Consider the following 25128-nt stretch of genomic DNA (forward strand, 5'->3'; position numbering starts at 1 on the left):
ATTCTTCAGTGGTCACACTGACGTAATTGCTCATTAAGAAATTGCCCTATCTAAACCTCTTGTAGGGAATTTGGGAGATAAAAGACCACAGAAAATTGGCAGTTCTTACAGAAGAAAAGAAAATTGTTTCTATAAGCTTTTTAGAAAGTTCACAATATTGTCAAGACCCCTTTTCCCAGCTGGAAATGAAAACCAATCACTATTAAATGTATTTATGATTCCGTGGAATCCATCCTCGAGGTGGTACCAGGTCACTTGAACACCGTTGTCCTCCAGTCTCTTCTTGTAAAGCAAGCCGTCATCCCTCAGCACATCATACTCGCAAGTCAAGATGAAAGACTCGGGCAGCTGGTGAATAATAGCATCTTCGGCCAACAGCGGGCACAGGTTGGGCTCACAGAATCTTTTCACTGTCTCATAAATTTCGGTTGTGCAGTCAAGTAGCACATGTGGTTTGTAGCCTCTGACCTTAAACTTTTCGGGGATGTTATCTGGACTCACCCACTTCCTGTAATTTAATTTAATATCTATAGGAATATGGGAACCCTCCAAGACCTCATCCAGATTTGATGCATTCCCATTTAGGTACTGTAACACATAGAAAGCGGCGCGTTCTCGGAATAAGAGAGGGACTCCCCGATTCTGCTGATAGGATGGTAAATTGAAGTCCAGTGCCTGAAGGCCTGGGTAGATCAAGATCTGAGCACGTAGTTTGGGGAGGTCTGATCTGCCTGCAAGGGTCTGGCTAACAGCAGCTGCTAGATTGCCCCCAGCACTGTCCCCGCAGACAATGACATTGCCAGGATCCACGTCATAGTGCTCGATATTCTTCATGAAGTGTATGGTGGCACTAAGACAGTCTTCATATGCAGCAGGGTATTTGTGTTCAGGGGCTAAACGATACCTGGTACACAGAAAGTGGCAACAAAAGTACGAGAAGGAAAGTGGGTTTAAAGATATTGCTGAAAATACTGGTTCCTACCACCAGTGATACCTGGATTCCTCAGAATTTCCCTTTCTCCACAGGCTGATCATAAATAAACTGTGGCTAGTTCAGCCAGGTGGTGCAGATTAATTTGTTAGGATATCATCTGTTTAGGATGTTTCTCAGGTCTTTAAGAACACAAGAGTAACCACCCTCCAATTATGTCTGGGGTTTATTGACATTCATTTAGTCATTTTATGCTTTAGCTTTCCATGGGTTGGATACAAATGTCAGTGCTTCTGTTTTACGTCTTTATTACAGTGCAACTATATTCTCATAATCCAAATCCTTATGTCAGTACATCGATGATGTCTTGTCATTCATGTAGTGCCTCTGTTAGCATTAGGCAGAGTTCCCTTGAATAATGATTAAGTTGAATATATGGCTTACTATCTGTTTACTATCGATTTTGAGTTTGGAATTTGAAAACATTGATTCAAAACTTCATTTTCCTGCTAGATATCCCCAAGTATTATTTGTGATGTAGTCAAACAGTGAAAACTTAGCTTGAGTCAGCCTTCAGTGGCTCCAAACAAAAGCAGAGTGAATTTGTAAATCGCATCCTTGACAAGTCCTACAGAAACACTTACCTGAGAATGGTTGTTGCTGCACTCAGGGAAGCTCTAAGGTGATATGAACGCTATGGGAAATAATCTCTAAAAAGCAATGTGAGGAAAGACTCACCCAACAGATACAACCACTGACTCGCTTTCTCTGGCAATACAGCGGCATAGCTTTTCATGAGTCTCTGAAAGAAACATATTTGGTGGGGTTTGGATTTGTTTAGTTTTGGTTTGTTTTTTTCCCCAGAGTGTTAACATTGTCTATTGCAGAGGTCAAAGAATTGCAAGAAGAAAACACTATTTTTCCTTGCCACATAGCTCTTCAGATCTTTTGTACCCCGTCATCTTCCTATTTCAATATTTGCTTACTGTATTTTTTCCTCTTATACCTCGTCGTCCTTGTCTTTTAAGAAAAACAATGCACAGCAGATGCTTTCCTCTAACAGCAGTGCTTGGGAGAGTGCATCTGTGGTTATACTTGAATGTCATAACTGCTACAGGTCAGGCGACAATCAGCTTTACCATTTATGAAGAAAATACTTCTTTAGCTAAATTACAATATTTTTTTCTGTTAGATATCTTACCAAGACTTCCAAATACCCATCCTCCTCCATGGAAAAACACAACTCCTCTCCTTTGGCTGGCAGATGGATCCTTAGGCTGATAAATCCTTACAGGCACTTTCTCAAACCACAGGTCCTTGATGAAGAGCTTTGAGTCCATTCCCAGAGTCTTTCTTTCTTGTGTGTACCGGACAAATGTAACCTGACTGCAGATGCCAATATTCTCCAAAATCTTTCCCTGTTTAAATGCAAAGAGAATAGGGAGTTCACTCAAGAGATTCTGTATTTTCCAAGGTAAAGGAACTGTATGGGCAGTATACTCATGATGTCTAAGTCGTATAGTTTAGGGCAATCATAAAATATTTGAGTAGTTGTACAAGTGTAGTACAACTGCACAACTAACAGTAGCATCATGAGAGGTCACATGAACAGCAGTGCTCACCAAAAAACATAATCCCAAAACAACACAGCATTAACAAAGACTGGTGAAATATATTCGTTTGCTTTCTCAGCAGGTCCTTTACCTAACATTGAAAACAAGTTTGATTTTCACTGGTTATTCTGTCCTTGCCCCTGAGAAGATGTGAAAACGTTGTGAAAGATGATAGTTCTGGTGCTGATTTTCATTATTTGGATACTTGCCCAAAGTAGAGTTGACTAACTTGAGAATATATTGGATAATTGCTTTTTGATTGGTCTCAGAAATGTTCACTGATGTATACAATACAATGAAAGATCCTGAGATATTTAGTAGGACCAAACTTCTGATCTTTACATATGCTGACGTGATATTCGTGCCAGGCACCAGAAGATGAAAAAAATATAAATGAGAGCTACTGGTCCAATATAAGTTTGCAAAAATAAGAAAAAAAGGCATAACTCTGTTTTGAAATACATTATTTAGTCGTGCCAAACCAGTACTTTGGTCCTTATGAAGATTTGGATCAAGCTCTTAGTATTCAATATTTTGTTATGAATATTTCCATCTGTATGGATTGTCAGTGCGGTGTTATGCTTCTCGATATATTTACCTATGAAAGATCTTTTCTTCAGTGACTCCAGGTATTTGTAATGTTCTCCATAACAGATTTTGAAGCTGAAGAAACTAATATATTTTGCAACCTACTGATTTTAATTCATTATAGAAACTAATCTTAGTGTCTCTGATTGTATACAAACATGATCAAGTTATTTATTCTTTTGGATGTGCTATTTTCCAAGCAGAAATGGAACAACTCCAAAGAATATTCTCACCTTTACATTCAACTTGTTTGGTCTCTTTCATCCTGTATTGTTTACATTGCTGCATACAGTTCTGGTTTATGGTGTTAATGGGCAGTGTGTAGATGATAAAAAGAGAACTGGCTTTTCTGGCTGCTTGAGTGAAGTAATCTCTTTCTAACTGCAACTTGTGTGCAGCCAAAGCATGTGAATACGTATCTAGAATTCTTTACTGTGGTCCACTATAATCTAGAGTATTTCTGACAATTATTCCCCCCAGCCCCATTTTAAATAGTTTTTCTCTCTTGGCGGTGTTTAAGTACATTATTAAATATGTGCACAATTTCTGCCATCTCATATATTTCTAACAACTTCTGTCATCACAGCATCTGTGCGTCTATCATTACATGGAAATAGGCTGATTCAGTGAGATCCTGTGTCAGCAGAGATCACCAGAAGTTGAGTGCTGGTAAGAGCTTCAGCTCCTGTGGGCTGGTTAGCTTCCCACTCTTTTACCTGCCAGTTCATCTGAAGAAGTTGGGCTGGCCAGAACCCCCCATTCCCATCAGAGAAGCCTGCTTAGTTGCTGCAGAAGTTATAAATATGTGTTCAAGGGAGATGGAATTCTTTCAGCTCCTCTTGAGCAACATTACCTAACTTTGTCACTTGTGTGACAAAAACTCCCCCTTCCCAAAACCAGTTTTGAAATGTTCAGTTTCCAATTTTATCTTCAAAATAAATACTTAACTCCTCATACCCAGATCCAAGAAGAGCTAGAAAGCATGACCCAAAAACATCTGATATACAGAATGGAAATATAAATGATCCAACATATGATAGTGTTCTTAATTAAATTATTGCTAGGTTAGTACAATTAATTGCAGAAGCACAGTCAGACTTTCAAATGCTTGTGTTAGGCGGCATTTATATACTGCCTAATGTAAGAGCTAGGCAGGACTGTAGTAATGCAGTGTAGCATAAAAAATCTGGTAAAGGTTTCTTTAGAAAAAACGAACATGTAGCACGACAGCAATGCCCTGCTCTCCTCCCTGAAAATTAATTCCAAGTAGGGTTCTAGCGTTGCATTGTTTAAAATCTATAGGTTTAACCATTCTTCCCCCAGAAATCACACCAGGTTAACTTACCACCACGGCTCTGCTTATTAAAATTACATGAATGATTCGGAGCTTTACAGGCTGGTTCACTCCAGGAGGAATTTCTGAGTTGGAGATATCAAAATTAATTGCCCCTATGACCAATAATATGAATCCAGCAACAAAAACTGCTAAGAATAACACCAGCAGTGTGTATACAACTGCCATTTTGCCAAGCAGCAAAGTGATCTGAAATGCCTTTGATTTGACTTTCCCAGATACCTTCGGTTTGTTACTTCCTGATTCTTTGTTTGTCATAAGGTTGCTCTAGTAAAAACCTTTCTCCTGCCTTTACGAATACATTAGTAGGTATCTTTCCCTCTCCCACTTTCTTCCCCTGTGCTGCCTTTATTTCACAAAAAATAAGTTGGTTAAAGCCCTGAACTCATTTAAAGATCTATGCCAGCATCACTTTGGAATTTTTGCAAGAAACCAGTCCTTAGCTGGTTATTAAGCATTAATATTAAATTAGTTAGAGGTGGAAGATGGACACAGGGCATTTGTGTGCTTTGAGTCTGTGACACTAAACCGCACTATTCTGAAGAAGAGTCTCTCTAGGATTTTGCAGAGATATGATGATTCTGACTCTAAAGGGCCAAATGGATTGTCACCAATGTTTTTCAGAAAAGTGTGCTTATAAAATGATGCCATTATCTCAATCTCAGTTTTTATTAGTTTTTGTGTTTTCTTCTAAAAGAAAAACATGGTTAGAAAAACCCACAGGAGGCTGAGTTTAGATTCATGATCAGGTTACCTCCTGTCAGGTGAGCTTCAGTCACTCTCAGTGTGCAATAGGTACAGCATAAAATGGCTTAAGGTAATCGGCAATTAAAGAGTTCGAGTCAAACTGCTTTATCTTGCTCTTGCTGTAGAATGGGATTGTGCTAATGTAGAGTGCTGTGATGTAAATGAAGCTTGAGATACTAATTGTGAATCTGAGTCTGCAACTCTTCAGATAACTAGGATATCAGAACATTCTTGAAATTGCAAATTCCCCGGGGAAATGAAAGAAATAAAAATCTAACTTCAATAATCAGCCATGTTATAATGTAACTTTTTTATTTTAAGTGAAATTGTAAGTGATAGGAGGAAAGTACCATGCCATTTTAGTTAGAAAACTTCATAGAAAATTAAATTTCATTATTTTTTCCAATGAGAAGTTGAGTATTTTTAATAGGGCACATGGTCATTGTAAAATATTCTGAAATAGAAGGAAATGGTTTGTTTAAAATGGCAAAAGTCCAGATTAAAAAAAAAAAAAAAGCCCACCCAGTGGCGTTGCTGGACTTTCAGTTTGTGTTATGGTTCCACAGTTGTGTGATCATATACAATAGTCTTGGATAGTCCAGTAGTCTGGTAAATGAATTACTGTGCAGAGCACAGGTTTGACAAGGTAGAATTAGCAAGACTGTGGTCTCTGTCTGCCAGTGTTGCATGGTTCCTTTCACCATGAGGTGTTTGTTCAGGTTCATCACTGAGTATGTGTTTAGCAAATGTAACTTGCTCTCGTAACAAATATTTGAAGAGCTAGTTTGTTGGTTTTTGTTGTTGTTGTTGTTGAAAGCATCACAAAATTGCCATAGCATTACAGTGGTAAGATAATATAATGTTGTGCTCCTCTGCCTTCTTACATCTGTGATCTTCAGAACTTTTTCAACAAATGTAGCGTAACAGGTAGTCTTGAGCATGAGACAATCTTGAAGGAAAGAGTACAAAAAGGAAAAGAAGTCTCACCTCTACACTTCCCTAACATGTAGACACTCATTAAAGTTTAGGGATTCTAGTTTAAGAATCAAGTTCCAAAATGAAATGTTGTTTCTCAGATTCCAAACAAAGTCAAACACATACTAGTTCCAGTTTAGAACTTCCACCTGGGACAGAAGCCTTTCTTTTGAAAGTCTTTGTGCAAACTAACCCTAAAAATCAAAATGTATAGCTGCAATTTCCCTATTGGACATAAGACTTGATAGAACCCGAGTCATTGGGCTCTCCATCTGATAGTGTAAACACCTCCTGTCTCTCACCAAATGGACCAAAGTAGACCCCGCTTGTTGTCTTCAGCATTTATGGGCCGTCAAAGAATCTTCAGGGAGGGGTGTTCTTGCTGCTTGCCTTGAATGTGTGCCAGCCATGCAAAGATACTGGGATTGCTAGAGTTAAAGTGAAAGAGTATGTTCCAAGTGGCTTGGGTTTGCATCTTGGATCTTATTGGTGTGCTTTTATAATAATGTTTTCTAGAATGGTGGTGCTTTAAATAATCTTAACATTTTTTAGAGAGTCACTATAGAAGCAGAAATAAGAAAGAAAAAATGCAATCTAAATCCAAAACATTAATCAAAAGTGTTAACATTCTTTGCCAAGAATAATGCAAGACTTGCATCTTTATTCTGAAAAATACTTTTATAAACTGTTTATATACTTCACAGTACTATCCATTATCTTTTTTCCAGATAAAAAGGAAAAAATCCCGTAGCCAAAAAAGGCTAAAATTCCATGGAACCCACTTTCACAATGATACCAGGTCACTTGAACACCATTGTCCTCTAATCGCTTCTTGTATAATAGTCCGTCATCCCTCAGTACATCAAACTCACAGGTCACAATGTAGGATTCAGGGAGCTGGCAAATTATGGAGTCTTCAGCTAAAAGTGGGGAAAATGTTATTGCTAAAAGTTCTTTGACTGCTTCATGGACTTCAGGTTTGTATGAAGTGGATTTCTGTGGTACATAGCCTCTAATCTTAAATTCATCAGGAATAATGTCAGCACTTATCCATTTTTTATACTTCCGTTTCATACTCTCAGGAACATGGCAGTTTTGTAGGACATCTTCCAAAACTGATGGTTCTTTATTAAGATAACGAAAACAGAAGTAGATAACTAGCCTCCGAAACAACATGGGGACTGAAGCATTCTGCTGATAGGAAGGCAAATGAAAATCTAGCCCCTGTAGTCCAGGATAGAGTAAGACTTGAGCACGTACTTTTGGGAGATCTTTTTTATTCAGCAGTATTTGGCAAATAACCGTAGCAAAATTAGCTCCACAGCTGTCACCACTAATGATGATGAGAGCAGGATCCACATGATACTCTTCTAAATTCCTCATAAAGTATAAGGTGGCATTGAGACAATCAAAATATTGCCCTGGGTATGGGTGTTCAGGAGCCAAACGATAACTGAAATGTCAACAGTACTGTGGTTATTGTCAAAGTAATTATAAAAATTTAACTTGTGTTGTTCATGGTTGACTGGTATGATAGTTATGTAGGCCTTTTTTCCTAATTTTTAAAGATTATATTTGTTTTTAACTAGTGTAGATTGGAAAGAAAAACTAATGGTATTAGAATACTTTGCCTATAAGCACACTTCTAAATTAAACGAAAGGCTAAAGCAAAAAATACGGAGCCCAATCTAAAAAAAGTATTTTCAGCAGATTTTTCAGAAGTGTTTCAACACTGAACTGTATTACCACAAATACTTCTATGTAAAAGTAGCACTTACCCAACAGACGCAACCACTGAGTTGCATTTTTTGGCAATATATCGGCATATTCTTTCAAAAGCTCCTAAAGAGAAAGTTTATCAGAAATCATGTTTTAAAAATCAAATATCCTTTTGAAATGAAAATATAGATCCTTGAACCTATGCTTTGTGGAAGGCACTGCAACATGAGACCGATGAGTAACTTGTGTTACGCAATGCAGTCTTTACATGTTAACACATTCTCTGGTTATTGGTCAGTGGCTGTTAGGGCATAAGCGTGTAAGAATGGTAATACTAGGAAAAAACAGAAGTCTGTCTAGGCTGGTATTGCACCTCAGCTGGTGGTCAGCAAAAGATGGCTAAGGAGAAGCATAAGCTGAGGACAAGCATGTAGTAATAAGAAGCATACAAAAAGTTGAGGCTCAGAGAACTCCTTTGAGACAGAAACTGTGTCTTTATATTTAATGCCATTGATTAATATTTCTTCCCTGAATTATTCAAACCACTTCTCAAAGCCATGATTTTAACATTAACAACTTTATGCATTGAAAATGTCCATAGCTTGCTTACAAACATGTAAAGAACCATTTCTGTTTGCTCATTTTGTACCTGGCATTCACTACTTCTATTTGGTGACATACCATCACCTCAGTCTCCTTTATTCATGTATTTGCTGACTCATTTAAAAAAATTTAAATTCATTTGTGAAGCATGGCTGCCATTCATATGGATTTTAAGGAGTAAGTCATATTTATCTGCCCAATGATCCTGTTCATTGTAGCTTCTGCTAACTTGCTAGTTGCAGACTTCAGGCTTACTAGTATGTAGATTCCCCAAGTCCCTTTAAAAGCTTGTCCTTATGTTGCTTTCCTGTTACCAAGTACGATCGGGAATTCAAACGGAAGGTCACATGATACAGTCAGTGTATCGGTATGGGTATTATATTAATCCATGGCATATGATACAGCTCCCTCAGTGTCCTGATTGTGCAACAGCAATTGTGTTGTGAACAACAACTACAACTATGCAACTTTGTGGTGTGTTTTTTAATTCCAGCAATGGCAATTTACCTTTCACTTAGATTGGAAGAGGCTTATCTCTTGAGTCCACCCAAACTAGCTCTAGAACTGGAAGCATCACAGCTGGTGTCAGCCTAACACTCCACCCAGATTAACATGCTCTGCAGTGAAACGAGGGTAGATTATTTCTGCCACAGTGCAGAACGGAACCTCAGTTACTAGGGGTTTGTATTGTATTGTAAACTATTACTGTTTCTGCATGATGCTCAATGAAGCTAGGGAGACTCTAACTCGTTTGCAGGTAACTGAAGTCTGTCTAATGTAGTGCTAGTGGAGACTTACCCTTTGAAACAGTAAAGGTTTCAAACCCCACGAACTTCCCTGTCTGACCCCTGGAATGAAGCCTGGGTTTCCATGTTAGGTGCCCTGGCTTCCAGACAAAGCACACATAGACTTGGTTGCTCAGAAAAAGATTCAGAATGATTAGGAGGCTGAGCCAGCTGCTACTGAGGCAATCAAAGGGTTGTCTCCCTTTCTGAAAAAGAAATAAAGCATTCTGTGCAGTGTTATTACAAGGATCAAACTCTCCCAGACTGCTTCTATTTTTAATGCTCATTTATTATTTATATTTCCCTTCATTTTCATTCCTTGTTTGCATGAATGGGAATATATGTACAGATTAGGTTTTTAATGTATTCTTTAAATTCTATTTTGGACCATGTTATATCTTTTAGACTTCCTTTGATGCATGGACTGCAAGTTGAGAAACACTGACTTTTGTAGCGTTTCCACACAAAAGTTTAGTGCTGAGCGCAGAAGTATATCTTAAATTCTGTACTTTGAGGCCCTACCCAAGCTTACAGGAAATACTTCAGTCCAATTGAGATCCAAAACTAAAAATTTCTCCTTGAGAAGTAAGCAAAGCATTGTTCCAAAGAAGGAAGCCAGAATATACTCTTTTTAGCAACAGCATTGCCATTTTCATGATACTGTAATTATTCCAGAAAGTAGATCTAGGCTGAGTTCCATATCAACCTAAAAGGATTTTAAGGTACATTTTCAAAAAAGATGGAGTACAGAGAATGAGAGAAGAGCCATAGATTCCAACTCTTACTCCAGGACTGTTGCTGTATCTTATTTTTAGCTAGCCATTAGTTAAGGTTCACGAACATCCTGTGAGCTGATCTTCCCTCACAGTGACCTAAGCATACGTGTTTTGTTTTAATGGTGTCTCTTTCTCGGCCCCAGCAAACTGAATCTTTCTCAGAACAGCTTCAACAGGAGGAGCAGAGTCCCTTTGCTGTTAGCTGACAGCTGATTGAGGGGTTTCTGAATCACAGTTCTGGAGTTAGAAGCCTCAGGTCTGCTAAGAGCTGCTTTCATCAACTTTGCCTGTAGCCCAGAGAAAGCAGAAATGTGATTACCTGGACTGTGCACTAGACTATTAATTCCACAAGGTGTTTTGCATTTGTATTGGGACTGATTGCAAAGGCTATCGTCACTAGAAAGGACAGGTGAGATACTGACTGACACATGTCTGAAGGTAAAAGTGTAAAAGGTTTGGATTTGATTTTAAAAACAAAACTTGCTGATTTCTTACTAATGCTCCCAAATGTGCCAGCGCCTCCATGAAAATACAGTATTCCTCTTCTTTTGCCGGTAGGTGGCCATTTAGGCTGATAAATCCTCAATGGTACCTCATCTGCTTTGACATCTTTGATAAGAAGTTTTGAATCTCTCCATGGTGGTATTCCATCTAGCATAACTCGCAATAAGCTTAAATCACTGCAGATCCCTACCTTCTCCAAAATCTTTCCCTGTGGAAAATAAAGAATTTGGAAGAAGAAGAGTAATGTAGGCTTGCTTCTGAATAGATAGCATTATTAAATATACATGCAGTTTAATAGGTACAGAATACATGCAGTTATTTTTTAATTCTCATGTGAAAGTTTTCCAATGTATAGTGGCTGTAGTTTGACAGATGCACTGAAAAATCTAAATAAGCTTTTAAGATCAGTCGTATCAGTTTTATGAGTTAATTTAACGTGATGTGGTTCATATAGCAATGCTTACAGGCTTCAGGAGAGTGAATTGCTTCTTCTTGTCTTTTTTTTTTTTCTTAAGTCATTGTCTTCCTGCTCCCAAATATCCTACCAAAATAAAAGTGAAAACCCCAGTTATAAGAAAGTTAACTTACCAAGACCATGGTTGTAAGCAACAATGAATGGAAAAACCGAAGCTTTAGAGGTTGGTCAATTCCAGGTGGCAGTTCTGAATTGAAAAAATCATAAAACAACCCGCCCAAAACCAGTGCTGGTATTATAACAGGAGAAATTAAACCCATTCCTATTATTGCTAAAATTGTATAAACCAATGCCATTTCACTTCGACAGAAGTGAACACTTAAAAAACCTATGCTGTCTTTAGCCTTGTTTTCAAGTGTTTCTGAGGTGTCTTCACAGGAGACTAAGCACTCAGTTCATAAGCAGAATAAAAAGTTTATTAATGTTGCAATACCATAATTTTCTCCACCCTTCTTTTGTTAATGATATTACTGGCAACACTTCCTTATACTAAAATAAAGGCAGGGGGAAGCTTCTACCCTTTACAAAAGGTGGAATTCAAAGTACGTGGAATTGATTTGTATCATGAGTTCTTCACTAACAATGAGAAATTATTATTATTCAGAGGGGCCCTTAACTGAAGATTGTCTGTGTTTGGTTCATTGTGGGTTCATTATGGATGGACATTCCTGTTGTAGTGTTAAATTTTAGTGATGTGGGGCTACTTGCAGTTGTCATCAAGGTATATACCTCTCTGAGAAGAAAAATACTCAAATCCACGTGTTTTTGAAACTTTGTTTCATAGTGGAATGCACAGAGACATTAATTCTTTAATTTTGGTTTAAATAAGAGTACATTTGCTCGGTGTATAACCTGTGATATGCTCTGGCAGACAGATTTGCTCTGTTTATGTGATACATGTCTACATTACTTCAGCTGTGCAAGATAGATGTTTTACGCATAGATACCGCTATTCACATCGGAGTAGGAATACAAGTAGAATCAGTGCTAGACAGTGCAAGTCTTAATGTACATTAAAGTCTCTCCAGATACATGGTGGTGTGTTTGTAGATTTAAGTCACTGTTGTTTCTGGTAAAAGCTTTTCACTAATTAAACTCCCAGAATTTTATTTTCATTGTAATTCTTGTTTGTAGTTTAATGTACAGGCATTAGGAATACATGTGTATTAGAGAGGAATGATTAAAGTTGGTGGCAGTTGTTTGGTGAAATAATTTTTCTGGTTTGTATTCTTCTTAGCAGAATGTCATTTCCACACAATTTTAAAGTTACAGCTCCCAAACTTTTTCCTCTCCTGGCTTTTAAAGTGAAATTCCAGTCTGAAAACTGAATCAGTCCTTAGCTTCATTAGCACAGTATTTAAAGCAAAGCAAAAATTTTTACACAATTGTAGCTTGTGGAGACAAGAATGTGTGGGATAAAGCAACCAATTTGCACCAACATTTGTGAAATGGGCAGGTCGTGGGCTGTTCACAGTAAGAGCTTTGCCTTGGCTGGGGTTGGCTGTCCCTTACATGGAGCATAAATCTAGCGATATAGTTCCTTACAAATGTCAGACTAGTGCTGAAGCCAAACGCAGACTCTGGTCAACGCTCATTCTGTCCTAAGCTTATCAACATATATCTGCAGGGCTTTTTCTGCAGCACAGTAGGGTCATCCTGTGGATGGTTTTGGTTATTGGTTCTATAAATAGTTTCTCTGTAGTGTGATATTATAGCACAGTCTGTGGGGTTTTTATTATTTGTTTTGCTGTATTTTCCCAGCAAAACAGCAGAACACCACAGTTGTTATTAAGTGCTTATTTCTGATGTCTGTGCCATCAATCCAAATATCCTGAAATAAGTTAACACATGGAGATCAGCTTTGAATATTGTGTTTCAGCATTCTTGATAGTTTCTTATGTTTGAATCCTCAGAGGAGGAATATTCTGTGCTTTCAGAAGAACCTGTAAACAAGAATAGTAAACTCATAAAGGCACTTAACAACTGCAGTGGCAGTAAATGAAACTTTTAAGAGCAACCAATAACAATTAAATACCCGACACTTGGAATAAATCAGTTCAGATTGAAAAACTTAATACCAAAGAGGACACGTATGTCTGCTGTAGCTGTATAAGCTGTTGCTGACACCACACGGGCAGGAGTCTTTTCTTCACAGTATTCAGTGAGTCAATAATTAAACGTCTTTCATCAAAACCAAAACACCTCACAGATGCCATCTCTGTTTTGAAACTTTGATGGGTCTGATAGAGTGGAAGGAATATTTCTTTACTGTCTTTTTTATTTAAAAAATTAATTAAAAAAGAGACAGTCTGGGGGTTTTGGTTTCTGTTTGTTTGTGTTTTGATGTTATGCCCTGGCAGTTGTCTTCAGTAAGAACCTTGTACAGTCATTACAGTCTGAACAAAAATCTTTCAGTTATGCATTATAGCCCTTCTGTTGTTAAAGAAATCTTGGTTAAGTAATGTTTCAGAATAGTATCTTAATATTTTACTCTTGAGCTCTTAATATCTTAATATTTTACTCTTAAAGCATACTCAGAGTATGCTTAGTTAGAGCATATTCTAACTGTATGCTATGTCAGCACCTCAGTCCTTTTACAACAGTTTTCATGTTTTTCCAGAATCAAGCAAATCCCAATGTCTTTGAGCTACTCTGTCCTTCTTGGGATGCTCATATTCACAACTGTTTCATGATACTTGGTGTGTCATATTTAAAAATGTTCAAGTGACTCAAATAATCCTGTTGCTGCATGTCACTTTACTACTGATGCTTGTTCAGAGGTGCTTCAGATATTTCCAGTCTGGTCAGCCATTCCTGTACCTGCAGATGTATGGGTAGAGATATCTATGATCACTGTCAGTCTTGCATGTTTCTAACAGTCAGTGGGTTTTTTGGTTGTTTTTTTCTCAATCGTTTTTTGAGGTGTTAAATTGTGAAAAAAATGTTTTATTCCCTTTCAACCCACTCCATGAAGTGAGTGCCTTACATCTTTGCAAGCAAAAAGGCTTTCTCTCTTTCTTGCAGTAGATAGATATCCATCTTGGAGAAAAAGTTACTAATAGTAGCTCTTTAAACTGTAGGGTTTTGCTGATGTGTTTTGCTACATCCATTCTTTCATTCTTTCAACAAGCTTGGTGCAAAACCCCAGCTTCCACAAAGTCTTCACCTATCCATAGATGAGAACAGCCTTGCATTAGGTAAAGAAGTTGGGAGAGATTCCACTAAACTGGTGAAAATTAACACAGCCTGGAGTGTGGCATTGTAATGTGCATTATGGATGTGCATATGGTTCTTTATTCTTATAAAACAGTCAGCTACTTGGATCTCATGAAACCGATACTTTATTCATTGAATTTAGTGTTGCTGGAGACTGACAGGTTTAATATATCAATTGATGATAGTTGAGTAAATTCTTCATTTTCTCATCAGCAATCCTCTGTTTATGCAAGAGATTAGTCACCTCTAAAATTAATTATTTTCTTAACTTTTCAGCGTATTTCTAATGGTCCTAGTAATGATAGGGAGGCCAAGTATTATAACAATACCTATTCAAAGAAATATGATCTTTGCTGGGTTTTCCCCAGGCTTAACCTGTCAGGTTTTGTAAAGTTTACGTAGCTGTGTAATCACAGACCTCTTTGTAGATTGAGAATGTGTAAAAACTCATCAACTTCACATCAATGATCTATCAGCGTAAGAGGCAGGTAGCTTTCAAGCCAAACACTAACAAAGGCAAAAGTGTCAGGGTGGTTGGTGCTAATGAGTTATGTTAATGTCATGTGTTACTGTTTTTCTTGTAATGTCTTTATGTAAAATATTGCAAAACATTTCGCTTGTGATTGTAGCCTGTGTTTCCTAACACAGCCTACAGTTAGCCTATAGTTAGTTGACTGTTGGTGGAGCTACTATGTGTAATACAGGAAATACTACAAGGATTAACTAAAGCATGGATAAGTAGCTAGCTGTAATGACTGAGGTATTGATTCTGACAAGTATAGCTGGACTTAACAACTAACTGGAAGGCATAAAGCTAAGAAAACAGGAAAAATTATGTATTCCAAAGAGGAATTAACAGCAGAAATAACAGCTTCTGATACATTCCTTTTTTCTTTTTTTTTTTAATGTACATTTCAAATTGAAACACTCTGGTAAATATAATTTGCCTGGCTTTTTTATTTTATTTTATTTATTTACTTTAGGTAATTTAGTAGGACAGTTAGGCTGTGTATTGCAATTTCACTAACTTTGTTTTTATTAAGTAAGCATGTAAGAAAAATTATTGTCCTCCAGGTCACATTTCTTCTCTTGTATTTATGTAAACAAATGACTGAAAACATCTCAGACTTCTTCATACCTGTAAGCCTTATTCTTCCCATCTGTGAAATGGTTTTAGCATGCTCTTTACAGTGACAATAAGATGCTTTAAGAAATTACAGCTTAGTATGTGCTTTATGATGCTGTTTTATAAAGCTGCTATGTATTTGCTTGATTTATCTCCTTCTTCATTTAGCCTGCCTCCTACCTACTTTCTGGTGTCCTCCCTTTTTGTTATCTCCATCTCCCCACCCACATGAGTAGCTACTCCCTGTGCATTTTGCCCTTACTTACAACTGAAAGCCGTCTTCCATTTAGTCTGCCATAAAATCTTTATTTTAACCTTTCCTTTCTTCCTCTAAGTTATTCTTTGAAGTCTGTCCCTTCCAAATGACTCCTAGCTTAAACATCTGCTGACAAATTCTGCAGTAAAAAGCTGTACTGTATAAAAAAAAAATTGAAAAAATTATGACAAATATTAAGTTCTAGCATTCAGTGATGGAAATTCAGATCTTGTGCTGTACAGTTCAGAGCAGGTATATTTTTGAAATGGTGACTCAACAGAAGGGTTTTTTTGTTATGTAGCATTTTGAAATGTGGACAAGTTCTTGGATATATGTGTCTCAGTAGCTGTGCAGTTCTGTTTCTCAGAATGGATGAACTCTGCTCCATGCAAATGGAGTCCAAATAAACTGCTCTGGAACATCCACCTGGATTTTCATGACAGGGCACCGCGCCAAGATGTATTCTTGTTAAGCCATAAGTAGTTGCAATGTAAATATGTAAACCACAACTGGCCTTAATTTGCTGTGGCCAGATTTGTCTGAGACTCATTACTCCAAGTATTTAGGTTAGCAGTTTCTTCACTATCATGAGACAGTCAGTGAGCACAATGAATCATTGAGGTAATGGGTAATCAGAGAAAGAAGACTGATCGGAATAAAGGAGCCATCGTCTGCAGGATTATGCCTATTTATTTCAGGAGCCATAAGGAGAAAGTGCATCATATGCAGGCAGTAATGTTAAATGCTTTTAAATAAATAATAATCTTTATAAATAGTAGAGTTAATACATTTGGAATGTTTTCTATTTGCCTGCTTATTTTTGAAAATACTTGCTGTTACATATTAACTTTTAATTAGAAAGGTACAAAGAGGTTCTGTAAAGACAGCAAAGCAGAAGATAATTGAAGTTGTAGACTTCTGTAATAAACCACTGTAACTTGATTGGTTTAGAACAGGTAATCTAACTTTAAAATCATGTGGTTTAAAAGGTGCTCTGTTATTAAAAATAACAGCTTCAGTCTATGAAGACATAACAACAGGTTCGGTAAAAGTACTTAAAGCATGGATTGACTTTTTGTAATGTGTTTTGGGTACTCGTCTTCTGTGCCCAGAGCACAAAGAAGTTTGCCAGTTTATTCTGCTGGCATTAGAAACTCAATTGTGTACTGACATCTGGTGATGGGAATGATGCACAACAATTTTTCCTTTTCTTAATTTCTTTTAACATCTTCCTGTAACACATAGCTGCACAAATAGTGTCAGGAGCTCCCAGCTGTACTGAACTTTGCAGCATTTCACCAGTTTTCAGGTCTTGACAGTGTTCTGATCTGTTCCTGAATCCTTTTATTTGTGATATACTGCCTTTGTGCCAAAGTCTAGCTAAAGAAATGTGGCTCATGTCCATGTTATTTAGTCTTACTACCTCTGTAGTGGACCAGCCTTGTCCACAGCCTGTTACTGCCTGGGGAGCATCATGGCATGGTCTGCCTCTTTACTCAGGATGTAAACTCTAGAGTTAATTATCACCTCAGGCATACTCGCCTTCCCTTTTGGAAAGAACTAGTTGTTTCTGTTGAGATGGGAAGCAACTGCCATATCTAAGGAAACTTATTTTTCAAGATTATATTTTCCTACGTTCTTTATGGGTAAAGACTCCTTGATAACCTAGCAGTTACCTAGGTTAAAAAAAAAAAAAAAAAAAAAAAAAATCTGTAGTATCTTCAGCATGCCTTCTTCAGGGTTTAATACCCATGAGAGATTTGACAGTTGTCAGCCTTTGTCTTAGTCTGACTTCTTCTGTATTCTAGCATTGGGAATCTACTCTTCTATTACTTTATGGACAAACTGCCACTGACATCAATGGAGCAAGTAAATCTTAGCGTTAGTGGGATAGGTTGCCCACATGAAAAACGCAGCATTCAAAAATTGGTTTTAACTGATAGGTGTGTCTAGAAATCAGGAAAATACTGTAGAAGATTTTTCAGGCTTTTTGCTTATTCAAATTGTACTCATTCAGAAAGGGCATATGGAAGAGCCCTGTAAAATTTCCTCTTTTTTCCTGAGTGTAACTGAATGTCATTCATATTGTTCTGGCAGGCTTTATTTTCTCATATGCTGAATACAGATAATATAGCCACGCAGAGCATGGCAGAATGTCCTTCTGTTGCTTGTAGGGTGTCTTCTGCTGGAACACTTACCTTACATAACTGTCTGCCACATGGCATTGCTTTTGATTATAGTTTAAATAAGCCAGTGGTGGGCAGAAAATATGTACAATAACATCAGATAAAGATATTATTATTAATTTTATATGTTAAATCTATAAATTTCCCTGAGAAGAATGAAGGTAATTCATAGTATGGGTAGTGTTCTAGGTATTAATTTAAGCAAAGATAGTCAGAAGTTTTGACTGTAAGTAAAATTGCTACCTAGCCCTGCTTCTATTTCTGTGTGGAAATATATGATGCCTCTAAGTATAATTTACTGAAGAATTTAAGATATTAGAGTCTAATGACATTATAAATTATTGTAATGCAAGATATAAGGTTATAATAAAAGCAGAGAGGAAACAGTTATACTGTGAGACACTCATCTCAGGAGAACAGTGTCATTGAAATGTTTACATTTCTTGGCAATACTTGCTTACATTTCTAAGAAAATATCGGTACACATTTGCCATGCTATTTTGTTTTGTATTTTTACTGATCATTAATCTCATCTTGTTGTAAACAGTTTAAGAACAATGTGAACTTTGATTTCATTATGATTTTTTTTTCTTCCTTCTTCATTCTCCTTACTTTGCCATGGCACTTTACATTGTTCCTCTGTGAGGAAGTGCTTCCTGCTTCAAACAGTGCAGGCCTACAGTTAATACAAAGCTCTTTGTAAAGTAACTGATACTACTGTATATTCCCATATATCTTTATCTATATATAAAAGATATATACAGGATTTTAAAAACAGATTTTATATTCCTTAACCAATACTTTTTATAACATCTGTAGTTTCAGGCCTAACCCTTTTCCTGACCTCCTTTCCTTCCACTTCTTTTATGTCTATGCTCAAATCTTTTCTACTATATTCAATTCTCTTTAAGCATTCTTCAAATTCAGCTTTCACCAGATGTAGGCTTTAATAAATCATTAACTGTGCTCATTATACACTTAACCTTCCATGATTCATTCCGTTACCTGCCCCAAGTAGTCCTCAAATTGCGGTTTGTGTTTTAATATTACCAGAACTTTATTGAGCCAAACGTCATTACAGAACACTTGCCATGGAGACCAGATCTTTTATGGGCACAGGAGAAAACTTTGAAGAGGTGGTAGAAGAAAGGTAAGTTTACCTGATTTTGCCTCTCGTAAGAGAAGACGAAGCAAAAGCAATCACCAAGTTGATTTATTGGGTAAAAAGAATACAGATGCACTGCAGAAATTTAAGAAGATGATTTAATAGGAAAATAGAGGGTATTTTTTAAAAATCTTTGCAGGCAATAAGAGACAGGAATCAGGAAAGAAAAGCAAGAAATGGAATTTTACATCAATCTTAGAAAATGTACTATCTTTTCCAGGCCTTTATTTCCAGACCGGAATCCTATCACCTTACCATAAAGAGCTAAGAATAATGTTCCATGGAATCCCTCTTGCAGATGGCACCAGGTCACTTTTACACCATGATCCTCTAATCGTTTCTTGTACAGCAGTCCATCATCTCTAAGCACATCAAATTCACAGGTCAAAATGAAAGTCTCAGGCAGTCGAGCAATAACACTGTCTTCAGCTAGCAGTGGTGAAAAAACAGTGTCAAACATAGGCTTGACCAATGCATAGACTTCTTCTGAGAAAGGATGCTTTGTACTTGGTTTGTAGCCTCTTGTTTTAAACTCATGAGGGATGCAGTCAACGTTTATCCATTTCTGATACTTAAGTTGCAAATCTTCTGGAATATGACAACCTTTGAACACTGCTTCCATGACAGACAAGTCTTTATTAAGATACTTCAAACCAAGAGCAAGGGTTCGTTCCTTTAACAAAATGGGGACTCCCTTATTCTGCTGATAAGAAGGCAAATTGAAGTCTACACACTGGAGAAAAGGATATATTAGGATTTGTGCTCTCAGCTTTGGGAGATCTCTTCTGTTCACCAGTGCTTGTGCAACAGCAGCAGTGAGTGTACCTCCACTACTGTCTCCACAGATGATAATGCGGGAAGGGTCTACTCCATATTCCTGTGCAGTCCTCATAAAGTGTACGGTGGCAGTGACACAATCCTCAGACTGGGTTGGATATGGATACTCGGGAGCTAAGCGATACCTAAATATGAGTTAAAGTGTTTTAACATAGTCATATCTAGTGAATGGTCCTCTTGTCATCTTTTCATTCATGTATTTCTTTCTGAAGACAGGAAAATATTCTGAGATAATGACAGCAATAGAATTTATCAGTTATTGCTTTCTTATGTATTATTTGCTATTGTTGTTAATAGCGTACTGACTCCCTCAAACATCTTTGCAGAATACTCCTTTCCCTATCTCTTAGGTGACTGAAGGCACAGGCTGGGTCATTGTAGAATTAGGTGGCAAGACCAGTATGTGTGGCCTTGATATGAACTGTATCAGTTATCAGCAATTCTAATTAGAAATTGCAGTGAACGTTTCCCAACAAATTGTTAGAGAATATGAGCACAGGAAATTGATAATGAAAATAGGAAAGGTTTTCAGTGTTTTTTTATCAGCTGAGTTCTTTATAAACAGAATCAATAGGAGTTAATTGTTCAAGTATTTTAGGATGTAAACACTAGTTAGTGCAATTTTAATCAGTTTCTAAGACACCAACTTTTTTCCTGAACTTTTAGAAATTGCTTCCTTTAAAAGCTCATCAGAAAAATATTTTTGATGTTTGAAATCAATCGCAGGTTGATTGCAAGTTAAATGTGGATATCCCTCCACCAGTTTTTCAGAACTACTCACTGAAGTGAGTGTTTAGTAGTCTGGGCAACTGTGCTTTTACAGGAACAGTTATACTTCAGGCACAGTGTTGGCTTTCACCTTATAGGTGGTTTGGATACAGCTTTAGGAGACAAAACCATCCTTACCTCTTAGTGGTGGCTACAAATTAGAAAATTATTATAATGAATTTTATTTGGAAATAAGCAATTGGAGATTAGGTGACTAATTCTTCCTAAGAGTAATTAGTGCTGTGAAACACATGTGATTATTAAATGTAAGTACTGTATGCACTTTACAAGGATTGTGACTATGTAGTAAAGACTTACAAACCTAGAAGGAGGCACAAATGGCTATCGTATTGTGTGTCTGGATTGACTCCACTTACCCAACAGACACAACCACTGAATTGCTTTTTCTAGCGAAATAGCGGCATGTTCTTTCATAGGCCCCTGTAAAACAAAATATTTCAATGGAACTGTAACTTGCGTTAAAACCAATTTGAATGAAACCATTCTGAAATTCTTCTCTCTATTCTGTGATTAATACTACACTGTAATTCTATTATTGTAGCATGGTCTAATCTGGACATTGCTCACCATTTCATTACTTCTGGGGGAATCTTCTTGCCAGTAAACCCCCTGGAATTTACATGAATGTATTGTATTGTTTCATTCTTCTCTTTGAAAAGTCAGTTAATAGAAGGCACCACTGCTGCCACTTCTAAAGCAGCATTGCAGGTGAGAAGTTATTTTAAAAAAACCGGCAACATGAACTCCCCCTGCTAAACCTAGCACAAGGATTTTTCCTGTGCATGTGCTGCTGTCTAATCTCTTAGGCCTTTCCAATTCAAATACCAAAATGTTTTTTTTCCTTGTTTTGCCACTGTGAAGACACAGCAGTATACACACATACACATAAGCTTGTACATACATGTGAACACAGACTGGGTTCTTTAAGAAATAAAATTCTAATGAGATTTTCAACTTTTCTCATAAGCATGAAGAAGGAAGAAAACAGGCATTATAAATGATCAGATATTAAAAGTTCTGGATACACAACCTATGTAAAGAGAATTTAACATGATTCCCACTGCATATAAACAAAATTACTCTGCTGTCCTGAAATTAATTTTGTTATTTATAATGCTTAACCTACTAACTCTTCTTGTCATGTAAGAAATACTGAATCAGATCAGAAACTGCACAGTATTTTTAGTTATAGGTCATACTATTTATATTACTTACGTATGCTTCCAAACCGTCCAACTCCTCCATGAAAATAAAGGATTCCTCTTCTTTGGCCAGTGGTTGACATTTTTGGCTGGTAAATTCTTACTTTAACCTTTTCAAACCGTAAGTCCTTGATAAAAAGATGTTTGTCTTTTAATGGTGGTACTCCATCCATTGCAGCCCTGAGGAAATGGACCTCTGAGGTGATACCTACTTTGTCCAAAAATTTGCCCTATTAATAAAGGGAAAGAAACCACAGATTAGTGCAGATGTCTGTCTTGGCTTAGGAGTGGGGGCCCAGAGACATGCTCAAGCACAGGACTAGGGTTTGCAGCAACATGCACAGAGCAATGTCTGTGGGAGGGATGTGACAGAGCTGTGCTATCTGTGGTGTTAGGGTCCTCTGGCCTCTGTACACAGGTACACAGGCCTACCGTGTGCACCCCAGAACCTGACTGCACTTCATGCCAGCTCTTCTACCTAAATCATTGCTGGAATAAACTGGGTACAAGAAGCTTACACAATTATTGACGCGGTAGGTAGCATAATTTAACCAGTCCCTCTATTACCAAGACAGGATCAGTTGTAAGTCGCCTGTCGATTGTTTAGCTTTACCAATATGTCAGTTTTTCTTCTTATAGACTGAATATTGGGTGAAAAAATAAAGGATGAGTTAATGAATTTTTTAGTGAAGAAGTTGTATTAACTTTAAGGTGAGGAGGGGTTTATTTAAGTGTATCCTCATAGGTGAATGCAGACATCCTCTCACAAAATCTATTAGATCGGACACAACTACTTCAAACTGCTTTCTCTCCAGTTACATCACGTGCATCTTTTGTCCCAGCTGAAGACTAGATATGCTAGTAGACTTTAATTTCCCCTGCAGTTTTGACATTGTGACAATCTTTGAAAGGATTTGGCTACTTTGGCATAACTAATTTGCCCAACAGCAATACCACAAGTTGCTACGTGACTCTGACTTCACTTGCATTTAAACTTTTGTATAACCATACATTAATATTCTTATCTTTCTGCTTCTTTAGATGATGTGGTACAGTGCTTTCGCTTGGCCTTTCAGAAGAGGTCAGCAGAAAAGGTACAAAATTATAAGATCAGAAGTTAAAAACCACATTAATCACCATTTTATTTCCAAATTCTGAAGTTCAGCTTTTTCCATATGAATTACACAAAGATAAAATTTGTCTGATGAATAAGGAGTATTCATACAGTGTTTTGAAAATGTTGAAGTCCACACATTGTAGAGTAGATGTAGAAAATTTAATTTGACTTGTGTTGCTCTTCTGTTTCACTGCATTGCTTTGCTGTGGCAGCAGTGTTCAGGCCCGGGTGGGGCACTTCTCCAGAGACGTGATGAGTCAGTTCGTAGGAGCTTACTGGCTGACTTCAAACAAAACTTCATAAGCAATGTAGCAGGGAAAGGGAGGAAGAAAAAACATTGGAACATGAAATTGAAGTGAAATGTGATACTCAAGTCAAAGAAACTGATTATTTTTTTTACAATTCAAAGAACTAAAAGAAAAGAAGCTTGATTTTAGGTATCACAGAAGTGTTTTTAAAATGACAGAGGCAACAGTTAATTCAGCAAAGAATAGGTGTTGAAACAGAAAGACAAGTAGAAGTCACATTTTAGTTTTGAAGCGAAGCAAGTATGAAAAACAAGGGAGGATCAAAAATGTGCCAAAAACAATGACAGAGAAAGACAGCTTTAATACTATGTGTACTATCTCAAAAAAGAAAATCATATAGACATATTGAAAGGCAAAAGATGATGAGTGTGGCAGTTGTCTTTCAGAAGGCTCAGAGTACACAGCTGTAGAAAGGAGCTGAAGTCATAAACATTATTTAGTTGCTCCTTCTGTAAGTAAGCACTGTGTTACACAGCGCAGAAGTTCCACATATACAGTGCAGTAAGCTTCTGAAGCCTTCCAGCAGTGCATCAAGGCAACAGGATTAAAAAGCTAAAACACAGGCCATCAGAAAACACTGGGAATTACACAGTCTGCAGAATTTTATTTTTCCATATTGTTACCTTTGGTGCTCTGTAGCAAGCAGCAGAGTCTGTTACATCCAGCTGAGCTGAAGGTATCTGCAGTGGTTCTCACATCACCAAATAAATCCAGTGGCATATTTCCAATATATTTAAACACTGATTCTAAAAAAACCTCAGCAATCCATTACCCCTCTATCAGAAATTAAAAACTCCAGCTTTAATGAAGTTTTACTTACCAGACCAAACCCGAAGTTCAGGATGTAATGAAAAAGGTAAAGCTTTCGGCGCTGACTAATTCCATGAGGGATGTCTGCCGTGGGGTGTTCATAATAGAATGCCATTGCCACAAAGACAGTCAAAACAGCCAGAAAAGTCACTAGGAGGAGTTCCATCTCACTGTAGTGTTAGGAGCCAAACAGAAGAACCAGCTGTGGCTTCTTTCCCCCTCTGGCTTTTGAAGGATTTCTGAAGGTAAAGGCAAAGGATTAGCAATTCTCTTCATATCCCATCATTCAGCTTTTAAAAATGCCAATAGGAAGATGAAAGTGTGTGGCAATCAAACCATACAATTAAACAGGCAGTAACAATTAGTTGTGGGAGAGGCTTACATAAGCAGTTTTTCGTATTTGCAGCTAACATGTTCTGAGTCTCTGCCTATCAATATAGAAGCCGTACTTGATGTATCATTTGTAGCATCAGCGTTAAAAGAAGACAAAAACTTATGTCTCTCCCTAGTTCTTGAATGCAGTCAAGTCTGTATTATTTCTGAGTTCCTGTGAAACAGGGTTTCGTAGTAGTCATCTTCAGAGCTGCTCAGTTCCTTGGTTTATTGTGCTTCCACACCTTCCTTCTTTAGACTTTTTAATGAAATCAGGGTTTCAGTGTCGCAAACACATTTCATCATCTTTGATGACTGATTTTGTGCACTGCTATGCTGTTGCGTCTTTGAGTCTAATGGAACCAGAAGCAGCTAGAGCCTGAAGTGTCAGTGCTTTGCAGCTTGCTTCATCCTCCTGGGTAGATTTTCTCCAGCAGTTATGTTTGTTTGGTTTGTGTTTGGTTTTTTAACAGCCTCTTGGTTGAGCCTTACAGTACTGCTGTCTCTGTTTTCTTATTAATATATTACTTACAGATGTCATTCCAGGTAGAGATATGATTCCAGCTAATGAAAACTAGACTTGGACTTCATGGTTTCAATGCTAGTAGCAATGACTAGGCATCAGCAGCGCGTTCTTTTCTGTGTACTCTGTGGTGAGCTTTAGAATCTGTGCC

General features: G+C 37.4%; 3 protein-coding genes across 3 annotated transcripts; all 3 read right to left on the minus strand.

Annotated features, from left to right (window-relative positions):
• Window positions 1-129: 129 nt before the first annotated feature.
• Window positions 130-4654, minus strand: LOC101921821 (arylacetamide deacetylase-like 4). Its single transcript, XM_005229613.1, has 4 exons — window positions 4478-4654; window positions 2133-2349; window positions 1670-1733; window positions 130-904 (listed from the first exon to the last, which is right to left on the minus strand). Exons 1-4 carry the CDS (start codon window positions 4652-4654, stop codon window positions 130-132), a joined length of 1233 nt encoding a protein of 410 aa, XP_005229670.1.
• A 2232-nt stretch (window positions 4655-6886) lies between these two features.
• LOC101921650 (arylacetamide deacetylase-like 4) lies at window positions 6887-11366 on the minus strand. Its single transcript, XM_005229612.1, has 4 exons — window positions 11184-11366; window positions 10587-10803; window positions 7987-8050; window positions 6887-7661 (listed from the first exon to the last, which is right to left on the minus strand). Exons 1-4 carry the CDS (start codon window positions 11364-11366, stop codon window positions 6887-6889), a joined length of 1239 nt encoding a protein of 412 aa, XP_005229669.1.
• Window positions 11367-19203: 7837 nt separating this feature from the next.
• LOC101913806 (arylacetamide deacetylase-like 4) lies at window positions 19204-24248 on the minus strand. Its single transcript, XM_013300309.3, has 4 exons — window positions 24093-24248; window positions 21861-22077; window positions 21002-21065; window positions 19204-19981 (listed from the first exon to the last, which is right to left on the minus strand). The coding sequence occupies exons 1-4, from the start codon at window positions 24246-24248 to the stop codon at window positions 19204-19206; spliced, it is 1215 nt and encodes a 404-aa protein (XP_013155763.3).
• Between the last annotated feature and the right edge of the window lie 880 nt (window positions 24249-25128).

Source organism: Falco peregrinus, chromosome 3, assembly GCF_023634155.1.
Source record: "Falco peregrinus isolate bFalPer1 chromosome 3, bFalPer1.pri, whole genome shotgun sequence".
Taxonomy (NCBI): Eukaryota; Metazoa; Chordata; class Aves; order Falconiformes; family Falconidae; genus Falco; species Falco peregrinus.